Source organism: Hyla sarda, chromosome 4, assembly GCF_029499605.1.
Source record: "Hyla sarda isolate aHylSar1 chromosome 4, aHylSar1.hap1, whole genome shotgun sequence".
Lineage (NCBI taxonomy): Eukaryota > Metazoa > Chordata > Amphibia > Anura > Hylidae > Hyla > Hyla sarda.
Window position 1 is genome coordinate 394143265 of NC_079192.1, and position 19671 is coordinate 394162935.

A 19671-nucleotide genomic window follows, 5' to 3' on the forward strand; every position below is an offset into this window, starting at 1 on the left:
GACCCTAATATTCTGTGCTACCATGTCCTAATGATCTGTGCCACCATGACCCTAAGATTCTGTGCTACGTGCCCTAATGATCTGTGCCACCATGACCCTAACATTCTATGCTACCATGTCCTAATGATCTGTGCCACCATGACCCTAACATTCTATGCAACCATGTCCTAATGATCTGTGCCACCATGACCCTAACATTCTATGCTACCATGTCCTAATGATCTGTGCCACCATGACCCTAATATTCTGTGCTACGTGTCCTATTGATCTGTGCCACCATGCCCCTAATATTCTGTGATACCGTGTCCTATCATGACCCTAATATTCTATGGTACCATGTCCTCATTATATGTGCCACCATGTCCCTAATGATCTGTGCCACAATGCCCCTAATATTCTGTGCAACCATGTTCTAATGATTCTGTGCCACCATGCCCCTAATGATCTGTGCCACCATGCCCCTAATAATCTGTGCCACCATGCCCCTAATGATCTGTGCCACCATGCCCCTAATATTCTGTTACCATGCCCCTAATGATCTGTGCCACTATGCACCTAATGATCTGTGCCACTATGTACCTAATGATCTGTGCCACTATGTACCTAATGATCTGTGCCACCATACCCCTAATGATCTGTGCCACCATGTCCCTAATGATCTGTGCCACCATGTCCCTAATGATCTGTGCCACTATGCCCCTAATGATCTGTGCCACCATGTCCCTAATGATCTGTGCCACTATGCCCCTAATGATCTGTGCCACTATGTACCTAATGATCTGTGCCACTATGTACCTAATGATCTGTGCCACTATGTACCTAATGATCTGTGCCACCATACCCCTAATGATCTGTGCCACCATGTCCCTAATGATCTGTGCCACCATGTCCCTAATGATCTGTGCCACTATGCCCCTAATGATCTGTGCCACCATGCCCCTAATGATCTGTGCCACCATGCCCCTAATGATCTATGCCACTATGCCCCTAATGATCTGTGCCACCATGCCCCTAATGATCTGTGCCATCATGCCCCTAATGATCTGTGCCACCATGCCCTTAATGATCTGTGCCACTATGCCCCTAATGATATGTGCCATCATGCCCCTAATGATCTGTGCCACCATGCCCCTAATGATCTGTGCCACTATGCCCCTAATGATCTGTGCCACCATGCCCCTAATGATCTATGCCACTATGCCCATAATGATTTGTGCCACCATGCCCTAATGAACTGTGCTCTGTGCCCCTAATGTTCTGTACTACCATGCCTCTAATGTACTGTGCCACTGTGTCCCCTAACTCTACAGCATTGTATCCCAATGTGTGGCTCCCCAGATGTTGAACATGATGGGAGTTGTAGTTTTGCACCATCTGGAGAGCTACAAATTGGGTAACACTGACCCTTAATGACCTGCCCATCCACCCCTACCCTGATGATACTCCCTTTCCTAACTCCTGTGCTGCTCTGGCCTCATCTGGTCAGGTCTGGATAGGCTGTGGATACAGGCAACATTAGTTGCTCCCGCACCACACAGCAAGTGCTAAGCGCAGAACAGGGAGTGAAGTGCTGTCTCATACCTGCCAGGTCTCAGCTTTTCAGAGGGACTGGAGTACAGAACTAGTATGGAGTTGAGGGGCTTCATGGCCCCCCTAGCTAAGGGGCCTGTTCGCAACCATTGTGAGTGACCCCTAGTGCTATGCCTTTGCCTCCCCGACATTTGGCATACATGTATAATGCGTGCTCAGATGCCAAGGCCACTCCATATACAGAAGGTGTCAGGCTGTGTTATACAATTGAAACTCACCTGCAGTGGCCGGAATCAAATACAGTATAACTCTGATCCCAGCTGTTTAACCCACTGGATGCCATTTCCTCACCCTGCATTCCTCCGAGCACCCCCCTGTACTGCTCTGCCGTGGATATACGATGTCTTCATGAAAATAAAGAAGAATTTTATACTGCACCTGGGTGAGTCGTCCGTCTATTCTTTCTCTCATTGATGAATATTATATGGAACTGTTTGCCTGTTAGACGTAGATGCTCCCCATAAGGTGTACACACAAGAGCAGTGGTATCTTTTCGATAGCCCGGAATAGTACGGACTAGCGAGTAGGCAGTGCCTGGTGTATATCTCTTGCTTGTCACAGTATACTACAATACTAAGACATATTGTACAAGTGATCATGTGTTCAAGGACCTAATAAAAGTAAAAACTATTTAAAATTGAGATATATATATATATATATATATATATATATATATATATATATATATACAAAACATAAAGGATGACCGCAGCACTCAATAGTAGTGAAAATATCAAAAAAGTGGCTTTATTCCAAAAGCAAACAGCAGCGACGTTTCGGTGTTCTCACAACACCATTCTCGAGCTTGAGAATGGTGTTGTGAGAACACCGAAACGTCGCTGCTGTTTGCTTTTGGAATAAAGCCACTTTTTTGATATTTTCACTACTATTGAGTGCTGCGGTCATCCTTTATGTTTTGTATGAATTGGACCCAAGACCAGGGCCCCTAGACTGCTTGCACCATATCCATTTTTTCGGAAGTGCTGCCTACCAAAAAAGCTATATATATATATATATATATATATATATATATATATATATATATATATATAAATCATTCCTCGCAGTGTTATACGGGGCTGTAGAATTGGGAGGCAATGTTATACATGTGTTTTGAGGGGAAACGGCAAACTAGTTTGTCTTGAACCAAACATGTATTGAAAGTTTGGGGAGCTCGGTGAACCAAACAGAAGTATATTCATCTGTAGTGACTTGAATATAAGAAAATTTGACAAAATTACTTATTGTTCTCCAAGGGATAGTATAGTGAGCATGCTTTGTTATATAAACAGAGATAACTGTCTAGGAAAGGGATGATAAAAGAGCTGAACTGTCCTCATCACCTATCGTCAATGGTAGACCCTGTATTATCTGCCTCCAGCTGTAAAATTTGAGGTATTACCTTTCATTAAAACCTTGCCCTATGATGTGATGACTGGACACTGGTATTATAAATGGCCCATGGTAGATGTTGGGCCCTGATAAAGTTATTTCATTGGACCCTTAAGTCCTCGGTCTGGATCAGTTATTGGCATGGAAGCCTAGATTTTGCCTACCATAAGCTGTTTCATTCTTTCAGTAGCCTTTTGAGCTGTGTGACTACCCAAGGGTGTGTATATACTCTGCTGATGAGACATGCTGTATACCCAGAACAGGACTTCAAGCAAGTGCTTCTAATTGCTTGGGAATTCTGAGGCTTCTTGACGTCAACTCCAGGTTTTTCCAGTCTGGACATTTCCTAGGGGAATGTTTCGTATATATATATTTCATCGTGTGGAATGAGAGCAGAGTTGTAGTGAGCTCATTGTTATTCCTAGATGTGTCTATTACCACCATAGATCCTGAATTTACATAGATATGACTTGTTCTGCCACAATTCCATTCACTACAACTATTTCAAACATTCTGGTTTCTGGACAGAAGTTTTGGCAACAAGAGGGATAGCCCTACAGATAGCTAATGTTTTCTGATCACTTCTTGGCCTTTTGGCTAAGATCAAGTGTAGTCCCTGTTTTTATCAGGGGTTAATTCTGATGCCACATAAACAGAATGGATATATACACATGGAGTGGTACAGGTGTACTGGAGCATTTTAGGTTTGGCCCAACAGCTGCTCTGAAGCCACCTGGCCCTCCAGACCTTAAGGTCCAAATGGGGTAAGAGCCAAGCTACTGTGCCCCGAGGAGTGGTCTCCTGAACTCATTGGTTGGTGGCACTTCACAATCACCCTTCTCGGCACTCACCTCTAGTTTTCTTGCCTTCTGGCTTATGGTCTCAGAGGAATTTTTAATGTCCATTGTGGTCGCTGTGCCACTATTCACTACTGGTTAATTGTCCACTAGGATTGGTAAGGGTACGGTGTCCCTCCTTGAGATCTAGGTAAGGTGTGTGTAGTCATTTGGTTCCTCACCTTTGAAACCCCTGGTCCCTTTCGATGGATGCCAACCAGTTTGCCTCTCAAGCTGACACTCGGGAAGGCCCAGGTTTATGCTGGGAGCAAGTCGTTTCCCCCTAATTCGGGAAAGACCCTTGCAGGTGTCTTCTGGCCGAAGGGAAAGGTAACGGTTTGTTGTGGCCCCTCTCTTTTCAGCGAAGGGCTTCAGATGGACCGCATCCTTGTGCACTTTTTTGTGTGACACTTTTGCACTTTTTTTTGCATTTGGGTGATAGATATACTGCCTTGGCATCTTAAAAAAAAAGTTGACTAAATATTAATTTTACCAAAAGCTACCTCTCCATACACATAAATGTTTTGCTCGGCCAAACAGTCATGTGTACTGAATCAAGAGAGGAATGGTAAGCTGCAGTCAGACTCTTCTGACAGTGGCTTATCTCTCCGAGGACAAGAGGATAGGGCAATTTGAATCCAAGATGCCCGATCCTTCCCCCAACATCATCTCTTAGAGGAGAGTCAGTAGGTCCCTAAGCTGGTTCTGCTGAAATTGGTAGGTCCGGATAACTTTTAGTAATGTGTATGGGCATCCTAAGAATTTTCTTTCAAATTTTGTCATTCAATTTTGCCTTCTAGGGCAGAAAGGTCTGGGGTTTTCTTTCCCTTTGCGTTCCAAGACCCATTGATTGTATAGAAACATCAATGACTGGGCTCCAGGACTGGAATGAAAGTTGCGGTGGACAAACATATTGTAATACTTCTGTTGCATTTCAATAATTCAATGGTATCTTTGTTTTGGGGGAATTTGATCTCAGTCTATTTATAGTTTGTTTCATTAGTACTGAATTGGCTTGAAATAGACCTAGTAAACATTGGTAGCGTATGAAAGGCGAGATGGTCTGCTTGTTTTCAGCACAGTGAACATAGACGTCACCCTATGGACAAAGCACATGATGTTTTTGTAGTGGCGGATCACATCCGAAAATGTTCTATTGTCAGACATCTGTTGACGGGATGCTTGTTCATAATGACCCTAGGAGATAGCTAGAAAGTGGAAATAAGACTCTTTCTTATAATCTCTGGAGCAAAATGGCAATTCCCGTTTATAAAACAGGTTTGACTTTATATATCAATCAATACCTACACAATAGCTGAGAGATGAGCAAATTTCCAAAAATTCTATCTCTAGCTCTGAAAAAAAAAAAATCATTTATGACTAGGCTGATCAAAACTGGGCATTGGGATAGCAAAAAGTCACAAGGTTATATATAGCTGTAGGCCTCCACACCATACTGCCCCCATATATAGTTGTAAGCCCTGATACTGCACCCATATATCAACTAGACCCCTATACTGCTCCATAGAAATGTATAGGCCTCCACACCATACTGCCCCATATATAGTTGTAAGCCCTGATACTGCACCCATATATCAACTAGACCCCTATACTGCTCCATAGAAATTTGTAGGCCCCATACTGTTTCCATATATAGTTGCAGTGTAAGGGCATACAACTATATATAGGGGAAGTATGGAGGTCTACAACTGTTCTTGGCCCCACCATATATATATAAAGCTCTGCAGTGGAGCAGCAATATATATACTGCTACTCAGTGCTCCCCTGTGTCACTGCCCTCCGGTCTGGGGTCAGGACCTGGGCCATACCAGTAGAATCCAGGACCAGAGGAGCAGTGGAGCACTGAAGCTGATGTGGACAATAGTTTAGTTACCATCCCGGTGCCCTCTTCTGGGTCCACACAGGGTCCTGGTTCATGCTCTCCAGTCCTGATGTCCCTGACCCTGACTTTGCACCCAAAAGAGGGGAGCAAGAAGACACCAAGGCGCCACTCCGTGAAAATTTGCGGGCAGCCACTGGTCAGTGGCCATAATGTTAGCTGTCAGATCAGACCGCACAGGACATGCATGCCCATTCCTGGAGAGAGGAATGGGACCAACTGGGGCTTGGCCCGCTCTTTTCAGGGGCCCAATAGCAGCCTTGACTGTAGGTACAGTACTGTAGTGAGTGCACAGTGCATTGCCATTTATTGTACAATGGCTGGGAGTGAGTAGCCTGTAAATGTATTACACTGAGCAGCAATGCACACAGTACACTGTATGCATCGCCGCTCATCTATACTGTATTGCACTCACCTGGTGGCAAGAGGCAATGTATTTGGCAGCAGCTACATCCGTAATTTCCTGTTCTATAAACAGACAGACAGATAGATAGATAGATAGATAGATAGATGGATATGAGATAGATAGATAGATAGATAGATATGAGATAGATATGAGATAGATAGATAGATAGATATGAGATAGATAGATAGATAGATAGATATGAGATACAGTAGATAGATAGATATGAGATAGATAGATAGATATGAGATAGATAGATATAGATAGATATGAGATAGATAGATAGATAGATAGATATGAGATAGATAGATAGATATGAGATAGATAGATGTGTGGTGTCCCGGTACCGTATTGCATACCGTACCTTGGTAGGGGTCACCAAAGTCAGAGTTCCTAGGAACTGTGGGGGTCCGCAAGTATAGTCATCCCCTAGTCACCCCTCAAATAGTTAATATATTATTAAAGTAAATGTAAATAATGTATAGGAAAAGTGTACTTACCTTGCGTTGACGTCGCAGGACCTGCGGGTAACGTGACGGTGGTTTAGTCTCTATGGTAGGTAAGAGGATCTTAGGAGGTTCTGGGTCATGTGATACCCACAATGTCTTGTAAAGCTGATTGACAGATGGTGTGGACCATTCCTAAAACGGCCAGCCCCTGCCCATATAAGGGAGCTGCCGCCAATTATCTCTCTCTTGTTCCTGCGCTGCAAAGCAAGCAGCATCTCTTGGGTTGCTGACTTTGGATGAGGTAGGACCTCTGCAACTTTCAACGACAATTACTAGGCCAAAGGCTTGCGGCCTCGGCTGAATTGCACAGTGAGTTCTTCTAAATTTCCCCGCTAATGTTGGCAAGGACCCTGGACCTAAACATAACCCTAAATCCAGCGGATCTGCGCATACTAAATCCCTACAAGTTAAAGAGATTACTAAAAGTCCCAACCAACGGTCAATCTAAGCTAAGCTGTTCATAGACTCTGTTACAAAGACTGTTCCTATGTTCGCATGTTACAGAAAATCTTCAGTAAAGTTTCTGCAAGTTTTCAGCAAAGCTCTGGTTGTGGACAATACTTTATTCTGCATACACCTATCGTCCTTGGGAAGGGTGGCGATAGGCCAAGTCATACAGCATTTAACCATCACCCTGGCGTCACGACTGACAATGGTTAATAGCACCCTTTATATACCGCACAGCAACTTCCCAATAACATCCACACCCACAAGACTACCACAGATGGATATGAGATAGATAGATATGAGATAGATATGGGATAGATACCGTATATACTCGAGTATAAGCCGAGTTTTTCAGCCGAGAAAACACCCCCCTCGGCTTATACTCGAGTGAACTTTCCGCCCTCAGTGGTCTTCAACCTGCGGACCTCCAGATGTTTCAAAACTACAACTCACAGCAAGCTGGGAGTTGCAGTTTTGAAACATCTGGAGGTCCGCAGGTTGAAGACCACTGCGGCCTTCGTCATCATCCAGACCCCACCCCACTTTAGTTTTGCACTCACCTCTGCTCGGCGGGACGTTAGGGTGAGCTGGTCCGGGCCATCTGTGCTGCAGGGACCATCCGGTGGGGAGGGATAGTCGCACAGGGACGTTCATGAGTAACGTCCCTGTGCGTCGTCGTCAAGGTAACGTCTCTATTCCGGGCCCGAAGCGCGGAGAAGAGGGCCCCCCCGGTGAAGATGGACAGCCCGGAATGACTATCCCTCCCCACCGGACGGTCCCTGCAGCACAGATGGCCCGGACCAGCTCACCCTAACGTCCCGCCGAGCAGAGGCTAGTAAAAAACTAAAGGGGGTGAGGGGGGGGGGGTCTGGATGATGTCGAAGGCCGCGGTGGTCTTCAACCTGCGGACCTACATATGTTTCCGGGCATGCTGGGAGTTGTAGTTTTGGAACATCTGGAGGTCCGCAGGTTGAAGACGACTGTAAATCAGACATTGACAAGCGGGGATGATGAAGGGGGGGGGGGTGGTCTGATGACAGGTGGTGATGATGAAGGGGAGGTGGGATGATGACAAGGGGATGATGACAGGCGGTGATGATGAAGGGGGTGTGTGGGATGATGACAAGGGGATGATGACAGGCGGTGATGATGAAGGGGGGGATGATGACAAGGGGATGATGACAGGCGGTGATTATGAAGGGGGGGATGATGACAGGGGGATGATGACAGGCAGTGATGATGAAGGGGGGGTGTGGGATGATGACAGGCGGTGATGATGAAGGGGGGGATGATGACAGGGGGATGATGACAGGCAGTGATGATGAAGGGGGGGTGTGGGATGATGACAGGCGGTGATGATGAAGGGGGGGATGATGACAGGGGGATGATGACCGGCAGTGATGATGAAGGGGGGTGTGGGATGATGACAGGAGGATGATGACAGGCGGTGATGATGAAGGGGGGGGTGTGGGATGATGATAGGGTAATGATGACAGGCGGTGATGATGAAGGGGGGTGTGTGGGATGATGACAGGGTAATGATGACAGGCGGTGATGATGAAGGGGGTGTGTGGGATGATGACAGGGGGATGATGACAGTCGGTGATGATGAAGGGGGATGATGACAGGGTAATGATGACAGGGTAATGATGAAGGGGGGATGATGACTGTTATAATTCGGCTAGCTGGATGTGGATCCTCTGTGTCAGCGAGGGATTGGCGTGGACCGTGTCGGTGGACCGGTTCTAGGGATGCTACTGGTATTCACCAGAGCCCGTCGCAAAGCGGGATGGTCTTGCTGCGGCGTTAGCAACCAGGTCGTATCCACCGGCAACGGCTCAACCTCGCTGACTGCTGAGAAGGCGTGGGACAGAAGGACTAGACAGAGGCGAGGTCAGACGTAGCAGAAGGTCGGGGCAGGCGGCAAGGTTCGTAGTCAATAGTAATAGCAGGAGGTCAGGAACACAGTAATGGTAAACACAGTAGTACCTTTCTCTAGGCACTAAGGCAACAAGATCCGGCAAGGAAGTGCAGGGGAAGTGAGGTTATATGGACAGGGAGCAGGTGGAAGCTAATCAGACTGATTGGGCCAGGCACCAATCACTGGTGCACTGGCTTTTTAAATCTTAGAGAGCTGGCGCGCGCGCGCGCCCTAGAGAGCGGAGCCGCCCGCGCCAGAACATGATAGCCGGGGACCGGGACGGGTAAGTGACTTGGGATGCGATTCGCGAGCGGGCGCGCCCCGCTATGCGAATCGCATCCCCATCATGAATGTCAGTGCAGCGCTCCCGGTCAGCGGGTCCGACCGGGGCGCTGCATAGAGGAGAACGCCGCGAGTGCTCCGGGGAGGAGCAGGGACCCGGAGCGCTCGGCGTAACAATGACAGGTGGTGATGATGAAGGGGGGATGATGACAGGGGGATTTATGATGAGGGTGTTAATGACGGGGGTCTGGATGATGACAGGGGGATGATGTATTTCCCACCCTAGGCTTATAGTCGAGTCAATAACTTTTCCTGGGTTTTTGGGGTGAAATTAGGGGCCTCGGCTTATATTCGGGTCGGCTTATACTCGAGTATATATGGTAGATAGATAGATATGAGATAGATAGATATGAGATAGATATGAGATAGATAGATATGAGATAGATGATAGATAGATATGAGATAGATGATAGATAGATAGATAGATAGATAGATATGAGATAGATAGATAGATATGAGATAGATAGATAGATAGATAGATAGATAGATAGATATGAGATAGATGATAGATAGATAGATGTGAGATAGATAGATAGATAGATATGAGATAGATAGATATGAGATAGATATGAGATAGATAGATATGAGATAGATAGATATGAGGTAGGTAGATAGATAGATAGATATGAGATAGATAGATATGAGATAGATAAATAGTTATGAGATAGATAGATATGAGGTAGATAGATAGATATGAGATAGATAGATAGTTATGAGATAGATAGATATGAGATAGATAGATATGAGGTAGATAGATAGATATGAGATAGATAGATAGTTATGAGAAAGATAGATATGAGATAGATAGATATGAGGTAGATAGATAGATATGAGATAGATAGATAGATATGAGATAGATAAATAGTTATGAGATAGATAGATATGAGGTAGATAGATAGATATGAGATAGATAGATAGATATGAGATAGATAAATAGTTATGAGATAGATAGATATGAGGTAGATAGATAGATATGAGATAGATAGATAGTTATGAGATAGATAGATATGAGATAGATGGCTAATATGTAATTTTTCTTACACCACTAGGAATAACTATCCCCTTGATATACAATGTAATGACTTTAATTGGAGTATCAGTAATACCGCTCTACCGACTGTTTTATCATCACCATGAATTTTATAAGACAAAAAAATAATAGTATAATTGTTCGGGAAGAAGGATGGTGGCTTTGAATGCTTTAGAATCATCCATAAAAATATATAGCCTTTTTTATGATTGAATTTATCCCCCTGAATCTACCGACTCGCTCTCCCAATATAAATATCCTGGATTTGCCGAACTATAATTGTGTAATGTGAGGCTTTCAATAATGTGCTAGGAAATGCCAAAAGTTTTATGTTTGGAAATAGACAGCTTTATTAAAAAAAGAAAAGCTTCCCCTGAAAAGAATAGTTGCTGGTGGTCTAGAATTGAGATGTTTTGGATAAGGTTCTTCCTAGGGCTTCATGCACACATGTGACTCCTATATAAACCATCGGCCCGTTCATCTTGGCACCATTTCCAAAGTTTTCAGGCCCACATTTGGGAAAGCCTAAGAACACCTCAAAATGACCACTTTTGGGCAAGGTTTAAATAGACCCTTTTCGCAAACTGATGATCTGTATCTATTGCCTATACATACCTCCATAATACTCTGTCATATAGAGGCACCACCATATAGGGGTACAGTGTTGTACCTACCATAGAGATACTAATGTATAGAGCCTGAGGTGACCAGATATATAGTCATAGAATTAGCCTTTAGCCACCACTAGGAGAAGCTGACTATATGCTGATACCTTGTACAAGCTATTAAGTTATTTGCAGCTAGCTCCACCTAGGGGTGACTGTAGGAACTTGGAAGACAACATTTTATTATCTTATAATTCTATAGCCAGCAGATTTAGAAAACTCTGTCATGGCAATGAAGAAGGGCCTTTTCAGAGTTTTGCTTCAAGACCTAAAAACTCACTACTCTACTTCTAGTGAATAAAGGCGATCACCCATTCAGAATCCTTACCTGTGAGGGCTCGTTCACACCGTGATTTGTACCTCCGAGGTACCATTGTGTCCATGCTTACAAAGACATGAACCTTATTCATTTTAGTGAACTCGTTGGGTACATGGCCATGCCATTTTGACAGTTTTCTCATGTATTTGTGCTTCAGAGGCACATATTGTGGTGTTAATCCTAAGTAATATTAGAGGGTGGCTATAAAGAGTGTTTTTTTTTTTTTTTACTGTGGAGGAACTGACATGTTACAGTTAAACCATCAATTGTAGTGGGCAAAATGTAATGTTTCATTTCACCACAAGAGGCAGTGCAGGGAAATTGAATACTTGAACTCATGGTTCCACCCAAGGTTACAGCTTGTCCGTGAGGGATTTTGTCACAAAAAATCTCAATCTACCCATCTAGCAAAACCTCCATCTCTATGCACTTATCACTTTTTATACAGATCTGCAATTTGAGACATATTCTCTCAATTTAGCCCAGGACTGTGAGCACTCTTCCATAACTTCTAGCTCCAAGGTAGATAGGAAATGATGTAATTTATTTGACAGATGTAGACAAGAGGACACCATTCAGATCCGAGGAGGGGAAATTACTCTAATCATGTTACATAACATGCTGCATCTGATTATGGATCCCATTGTAAATGTACCTATGAGTTCATTAGGAGGTAGCTGTACAAGTGCTTGTAGAATCCCAATGTGAATCCCCTAGATGGGGTAGGTTGTCGCAGAGGGTCATCTCCTTGAGGCCCATAGTATGACAGCAAAAAGCTGGTAGTCACTTTGAGTGCAGCCTGGCCTTCTAAGGACAAGCAGAGTGCTGCAGAGTTCCCTGGACCCCTTGTTTTTTTTTTTTTTTAAGAACAAATACCCAGGGAACTATTTAAACACAATGGTTCCTCTTCCTTTAGTTCACACCATAGTTTTCACATGGGCTGTTCATAAACCAATGTGCAGCTTCACTCCATCCCAGTCTAGTCCACTAACACAACTTGACCAGGCTCCCTCAGCACTGTTAGTGGCTTCAGCCAGACATTGATTTACTTCCTGCTACCAGCTCGCTTATATCACCTCCTCCTGGTCTAGCCATCTAGTGGTAACAGATAATATTACAGTATAAACTCTTATACATTGGGTTACATACAAACACTAATATGGGAAGCAGTGGACCTTAGTCACATGGGCATACAGTCACATCAGTAAGGGATGAGCAAATTGATTTGGCACAAATTAGATTTGGTGTGATCCACCCCAAAAAATATTTTAGTCAGACTCTGAACTTTTTGTTATTTGTTTTGGATTAGTATTGTCCTTACTTCTGTACATGTAGCGGCCCAGAGGTAAGCAATGATGCTGTATGCATTGCAGCTTTCTCTACATTTGCTGTGGCAGGCATTTTATACCTGGCCCAGGTGCTCAGTATTCTCTAGAAGAGCAGGGACGCCTGTCTTTGACAAGATTCCCTCCTTCTGTACTTACTTTGTATGGGCAATCATTGCGCTTCTGAAACAGAATTGGGATCAAACCCTAAAATTAATCAGACAGATTGGTTGAATTGTCCCTGAAGCAATTCTCTAACTATTAGCTAATCTCTAGTTTTCAAGGACTAGATTTAGCTTAGTCCTACATTTCTATCACAAGGTACTAATTATATAATATGTTAGACCATGCTGGGCATCTCTTGAAGCCAAGATTAAAATATTATTATCAGTTCATCTTGGTGTCAGGGTATCCTTTGTCCTCTGAGAGAAGGGAGTGGCAGTGCTCTTGCTCAGCCTCGCTTCATTTGCTCCCTATGGGACTTCCCAACACAGTGGAGCTCATAGCTCTCTCTCCTACTTTTAGTGGCATGGAATACTGAAGGTGTGGCTTCATTGAGGGCTAGAGTATCGTTTGACTATCTTTATGTCCCATTGTGCTATATTTTTATGTCTCAAGTTTTTCCCTGTATCCATTGCTGAACCTTTTCATTTAAATGGGAGAAACACGTTGGGACAGACAATTATAAAGTGGCATTTAATTGTTTTTGGTCACACCAATTTAGAATTTTTGTGTAATTTTTCACTTAGTCCTTTAACATTGGTCCTACATTCAATCTGCATTAGTATCACATCGAAACAGATAGTCAGTGTGATACTCTCTTGATATGTTTTAATTTTTTAACTTGGTACTTACCCCACTTGCTACTGAGGAGAATGTTGTTCCAGTGCATCTGACAGACCAGAACAGAGAGAATGAGTACTTACAAATAAAAAAACAGTAGGGGCTGAGCAGCAGGGCATAAGGTGTATGTCTTGCCCCTCAGTATGTACAGAAGTAGGGACTCCTATCGTTAACAGGAGTCCTTGTTCCTGTACATGATTTCTGGATATCGTAGGACACCATGGAAAGTCACAGCCATGATTCCCTTAGGTAAGCAGTGATGATCTGATGAGTCAGATGAATCCAAATTGGCCATCAAATCCATCAAAAAAATTAAATTAAAATAAGAAAAAAAATTATATAAAAAAAAATTCTGATGATTCTGTGAGTTTTGTTTGTCAGCATATCTAATTTTTTCTCTCATACGAGTTTCACATACAGTGATGACAGGAAGGGGTAGTAAGGTCGTTTTTTTTTTTTACAAATTAGATTTTGCTTAGTCACGTCAAGCCTGTTGTATACTAGACCGAGCACAAGCTGGGAATCTCTCGGAGGCTCCTTGAGGCCTGTCACCTTCAGCTGAATATTAATGCCCTTGAGGTTCTTGTGTGTTTATCCAAATGAATTTGTTACTGGAAGTAGATCAGAAGTCGTTTCCTTAGAAAATTGTGGGACAATTATATATTTTTTTTAATTAATCCCAAAGGAAAAAAGTGCTTGATTGAAATCTTATGGTCACCTCCTGGTGTCAGATGTTTTTAACAGTGTGAAGTTTCTTGTCCTTTAAGGGTCACTATGAGTTGTATATAGGTGGAGGCTGACCTGATATTCCTATCTATAGGGGACAAGGAACCTATATTCTCATGATCGGTGGGAGGTCAGACCTCCAGAAATCAGCTAGTTATTGACAATGCTGCGGACAGGTAATATAACTTTAAATTATTAAGATAACCCCTTTAAGTGACAGTAAGAACAGCATAATTAACCCAGCTGGGTTAGACCCCCTTTTGCCTTCATTTTTCTGGCATACTTTCTACAAGGTGCTAGAAACATCCCTCAGAGATTTCAATCCATATGGACCTGATGACATCACACAGTTCCTCTATATGGACAGGATGACATCACACAGTTCCTCCATATGGACAGGATGACATCGCACAGTTCCTCCATATGGACATGATGACATCACACAGTTCCTCCATATGGACATGATGACATGACACAGTTCCTCCATATGGACATGATGACATGACACAGTTCCTCCATATTGGCATGATGACATCACACAGTTCCTCTATATGGACATGATGACATGACACAGTTCCTCCATATGGACATGATGACATCACACAGTTCCTCCATATAGACATGATGACATCACACAGTTCCTCCATATGGACATGATGACATCACACAGTTCCTCCATATAGACATGATGACATCACACAGTTCCTCCATATGGACATGATGACATCACACAGGTCCTCCATATGGGCCTGATGACATGACACAGTTCCTCCATATAGACATGATGACATCACACAGTTCCTCCATATGGACATGATGACATCACACAGTTGCTCCATATGGGCATGATGACATCACACAGTTCCTCCATATGGACATGATGACATCACACAGTTCCTCCATATAGACATGATGACATTACACAGTTCTTCTATATGGACATGATGACATCACACAGTTCCTCCATATGGACATGATGACATCACACAGTTCCTCCATATGGACATGATGACATCACACAGTTCCTCCATATGGACATGATGACATCACACAGTTCTTCTATATGGACATGATGACATCACACAGTTCATCCATATGGACATGATGACATCACACAGTTCCTCCATATGGACATGATGACATCACACAGTTCCTCCATATGGACATGATGACATCACACAGTTCCTCCATATGGACATGATGACATCACACAGTTCCTCCATATGGACATGATGACATCACACAGTTCCTCCATATGGACATGATGACATCACACAGTTCCCCCATATAGACATGATGACATCACACAGTTCCTTCATATGGACTTGATGACATCACACAGTTCCTCCATATGGACATGATGACATCACACAGTTCCTCCATATGGACATGATGACATCACACAGTTCCTTCATATGGACATGATGACATCACACAGTTCCTCCATATAGACATGATGACATCACACAGTTCCTCCATATAGACATAATGACATCACACAGTTCCTCCGTATAGACATGATGACATCACACAGTTACTGCAGATTTGTTGGCTGAACATCTATGATGAGAATCTCCAGTTCCACCACATCCCAGCGGAGATCTATAGGATGAGATCCGGTAACTGTGGAGGCCATTGGAGTCATGTGACCTCATTGTCATGTATTTGATGATGTCATGTGACCTCGTTGTCCTGTATGAGATGATGTCATGTGACATGGGGCATTATCCTGCTGGCAGTATCATCAGAAGATGGGTCCACTGTGGTCATAAAGGGAAGGACATGGTCAGCACTAGAGATGAGCGAACTTACAGTAAATTCGATTCGTCACGCACTTCTCGGCTCGGCAGTTGATGACTTATCCTGCATAAATTAGTTCAGCTTTCAGGTACTCCCGTGGGCTGGAAAAGGTGGATACAGTCCTAGGAGACTATGTCCTAGGACTGTATCCACCTTTTCCAGCCCACCGGAGCACCTGAAAGCTGAACTAATTTATGCAGGATAAGCCATCAACTGCCGAGCCGAGAAGTTCATGACGAATCGAATTTACTGTAAATTCGCTCATCTCTAGTCAGCACCAATACTCAGATCAGCTGTGGTGTTTATACCAGGATCAATTGGTACTAAGGGGCCCAAAGTGTGCAAAGAAAATGTCCTCCACACCATTACACCACCACCAGCCTGACCAATGACACAAGGCAGGAGGGATCCATGCTTTTATGTTGTCTACACCAAATTCTGAACCTGACATCTGAAATTGAAATTCATCAAAACAGGCCATATTCCACTAGTGTACCATTGTCCAACTTTGGTGCCTGTGTGAATTGTAGCCTCGTTTTTTTCTTCTTAGTTGACAGGAGTGGCCCCCGGTGTCGTCTTCTGCTGATGTAGCCCATCTGCTTCATGGTTTGCCTAAGGATATATAAGATGCTTATAGCCACCAGCATTACAGTAATTATGGATTTTATGTTCTTTATTTCAGACTAAGCAACAGGGTCTGAACTTTGTAAGGATTCACGCACCATGGCAAGTTCTAAGTCGTGAAGCAGAATTCCTTAAAATAAAGGTGCCCACAAAAAAGGTAAGAGACATGGTCTTAGCGAAGAGTCATAGTTACCCATTGTAGGGCACCAGACAGTGCAGCACGATGGAGTATACATTACAGCAATATGAATTAGAGCCAAAGGGGCTACCGAAACTACATTGAAGGGGGTCATAGCAGAAAGCATACACCAGTTATTCAATATAACTGCATTGAAGGATATACCGTATTTTTCGCCATATAAGACGCTCCGGCATATAAGACGCACCCAATGTTAAAGGCTAAAAATCTAGAAAAAAAGATTCTGAACCTTCAACCTGTGGACCTCCAGATGTTGAAAAACTACAACTTCCAGCATGCCCGGACAGCCGTTGGCTGTCCGGGCATGCCAGGAGTTGTAGTTTTGCAACATCTGGAGGTCCGCAGGTTGAAGACCACTGGTATAGGAGGTAATACTCACGTGTCCCCACCGCTCCGGACCTGTCACCGCTGCCCTGGATGTCGCCCTCCTACGCTGTCGCCGCGTCCCCGGGGTGTCCACGTCGCTCCGGAACGTCTCTGCTGACGGTTATCCTCGCTCTCTGTCGCCACCATCACGTCGCTACGCATGCCGCTCCTACTGGATGACGGGACGGCGAGCGCGACGACGTGATGACGAGGAAGGAGAGCGCCGGCCATGCAAAGGATCCCGGCACGGAGCAGACACCGAGGAGGCAGGTAAGGTCCCTCCCGGTGTCCTGTAAGCTGTTCGGGACGCCGCAATTTCACTGCGACGGTCCTGAACAGCCCGAGTGAGCAGCCGTGTTAGTGTCACTTTCACTTCAGACGCGGCGGACGCGCGATCGGTGATGTCCTGTATTAGCCGCGGGTCCCGGCCGTTGATGGACGCAGGGACCGCCGCGATAGGACAGGTATTAATGTGTATTTGCCGTATAAGTCGCACCAACTCCCCCCCCCCCCAGTTTTGGGGAAGAAAAAGTGCGTCTTATACGGCGAAAAATACGGTATATATCCATATATACCCTTCAATGCATTTCTTTGCATGCCTTCCCTTCATTCACATCCTCCTCCTCCTTGGTGGAACTTGATAAACATTTGCCTGTTTTCAACCATTCTATGTAACTATGTTAAAAAAAGCATTGAATGTGTATACATTCTTCTCTTAGGCTGCGTTCACACAGCCGTCTAGACCCATCCTTCTCCAGTCAAAAATAAAAACGGACTTTAAAAAAAAAAAAAAAAAAAAAATGGACAATGATGGATGCAAACTGATGTTATCCGTTTGTATCCATTTGTATCCATTATTGTTCAGTTGATAAACCCCCCAAAAATTTTTTTGTTCTGAGCATGCTCAGATGTAAAGACGGATAAAAAAAAAACGGATACAAACGGATGATATTAAAGGCTCATCCATTTTCCATAGACTTCAATGTTAAATTTATTGTATCTGTTTTTTCTTTCGCTTTTTTGACAGAAGAAAAAATACTGCATGTGTTGTTTTTACAAACGGATTTAAACGGATTGTAAAAAAATCCCATTGACATGAATGGGATTTTTTAAAAACAGTTTTTAATCCGTTTACAGCCTGCAAGAACAGAACCGAAACGGGGATAAAAAAAACGGGGACAGATGGCCATGTGAACGCATCCTTAGTTGAATAGTCCAGCCTATCTAGTCTCCAGCAGTACGGCAGATTCTCATTTAATCTATTATAATCTCCATAAAGGAGACTGTTCTGAACATTCATGCTTTTTGGAAGGTCCAGAGAGATAGCTGAAGGCCAAAAGTTATTCAATATGTGGACCACCTTTACTTTCTAGAGTGTATGGTGGCCTCCCGAAGCAACTTACCCTTACTCTTTCCATAGAGGACACATGAATGTTTGGCAGTGCTGAACATTCATGCGTATGTGAGGGTCTGTGGGGGGAGATAGTTGCAAGCCGGCAGCTATTTAAAGTGTATGCCGCCCTCCCGCATCAACCCTAACAGAGGATATGTGTGGAGGGGAGGGCATGTTGAAGTTCTACTGCCCAACAATGTCGTTCTTGTAACACTCACGTTAGTAGTAGATCCGCTGTACCTTTGTGGAAGATAGCGTGGGCCCTACCAGGGAGCAGAGTCTAAGGTGCCGCTGATTTTCACCAGAGCCCGCCGTATAGCGGGATGGACTTGCTGCGGCAGGCGGCACCCAGGTCGCTACCTCTGGTTCGTCCACACAGGTTGCTGAGTGGTAACATAGCACAAAAGGGATATGGCAACTCGATGTCAGGATAGCAGAAGGTCTGGGCAGGCGGCACAGGTGTGTGGTCAGGAACATAGCAGGAGGTCAATAGGCAGGCGGCACAGGAGCAAGGTCAGGTCTTGGAACAGAAGGTCAGAACACGGCAGGGCAAACACAGTAACGCTTTCTCTAAGGCTAGGCAAACAAAGATCCGTGCTCATGCCCTAAGGGATGGGGATGCGTGAGCAAGGGGGAGCTGGAGACAGCATGGGGTAAGGAGATGACCGGGATTTGCATGCGGGCGCGTCCCATACAGCGACTCCCAGGGCCACCGGTGACAGGAGGAGGGGAGCGCTCATGGTCAGAATGAGTGACCGGTGCACTGCCTGTAACAGTTCTGCAGGGATGTGCACACACAGACTCAAAAGGGTACTTGAGCCCCTGCCCTTTTAATGCACCTGCTCTATAATGCCCTCACTGACTGGGACCTCCATGGGGTGATGCGGGTCCCATTCAGCTTAATTGTGTTGTGTTAACATATGTAAGGCTTTTACAAAAAAACTTTTTTTATAAAGACAAGTACCCTTTTTTCGTCTTGAGCCCCTGCGCCCCAAAATGTTTGTGCACGTCCCTGTAGTTCTGAGAGAGAGAAGTCATGGC

The 19671-nt window shown here is 44.4% G+C and overlaps 1 protein-coding gene, 1 long non-coding RNA gene and 1 pseudogene across 4 annotated transcripts in view; 2 read left to right on the forward strand and 1 right to left on the reverse strand.

Moving 5' to 3' along the window:
* The window catches only part of LOC130267419 (uncharacterized), a 29253-nt gene extending 17645 nt beyond the window's left edge, over positions 1-11608 (reverse strand). The window contains exon 1 of the long non-coding RNA XR_008843181.1: positions 11364-11608. This is a non-coding gene — a long non-coding RNA (uncharacterized LOC130267419). The remainder of the gene's footprint in view (positions 1-11363) is intronic.
* The window catches only part of ANO2 (anoctamin 2), a 233914-nt gene that overhangs the window by 57241 nt on the left and 157002 nt on the right, over positions 1-19671 (forward strand). For 2 of the 3 annotated variants that reach the window (XM_056517209.1, XM_056517211.1), the window contains exon 4: positions 16731-16829. In XM_056517209.1, coding sequence (XP_056373184.1) covers positions 16731-16829 — 99 coding nt within the window. Of the gene's footprint in view, positions 1-11747; positions 11877-16730; positions 16830-19671 lie in introns of those variants that run through there. The other variant, XM_056517210.1, reaches the window with a different exon arrangement.
* LOC130267894 (U2 spliceosomal RNA) lies at positions 3560-3683 on the forward strand (annotated as a pseudogene).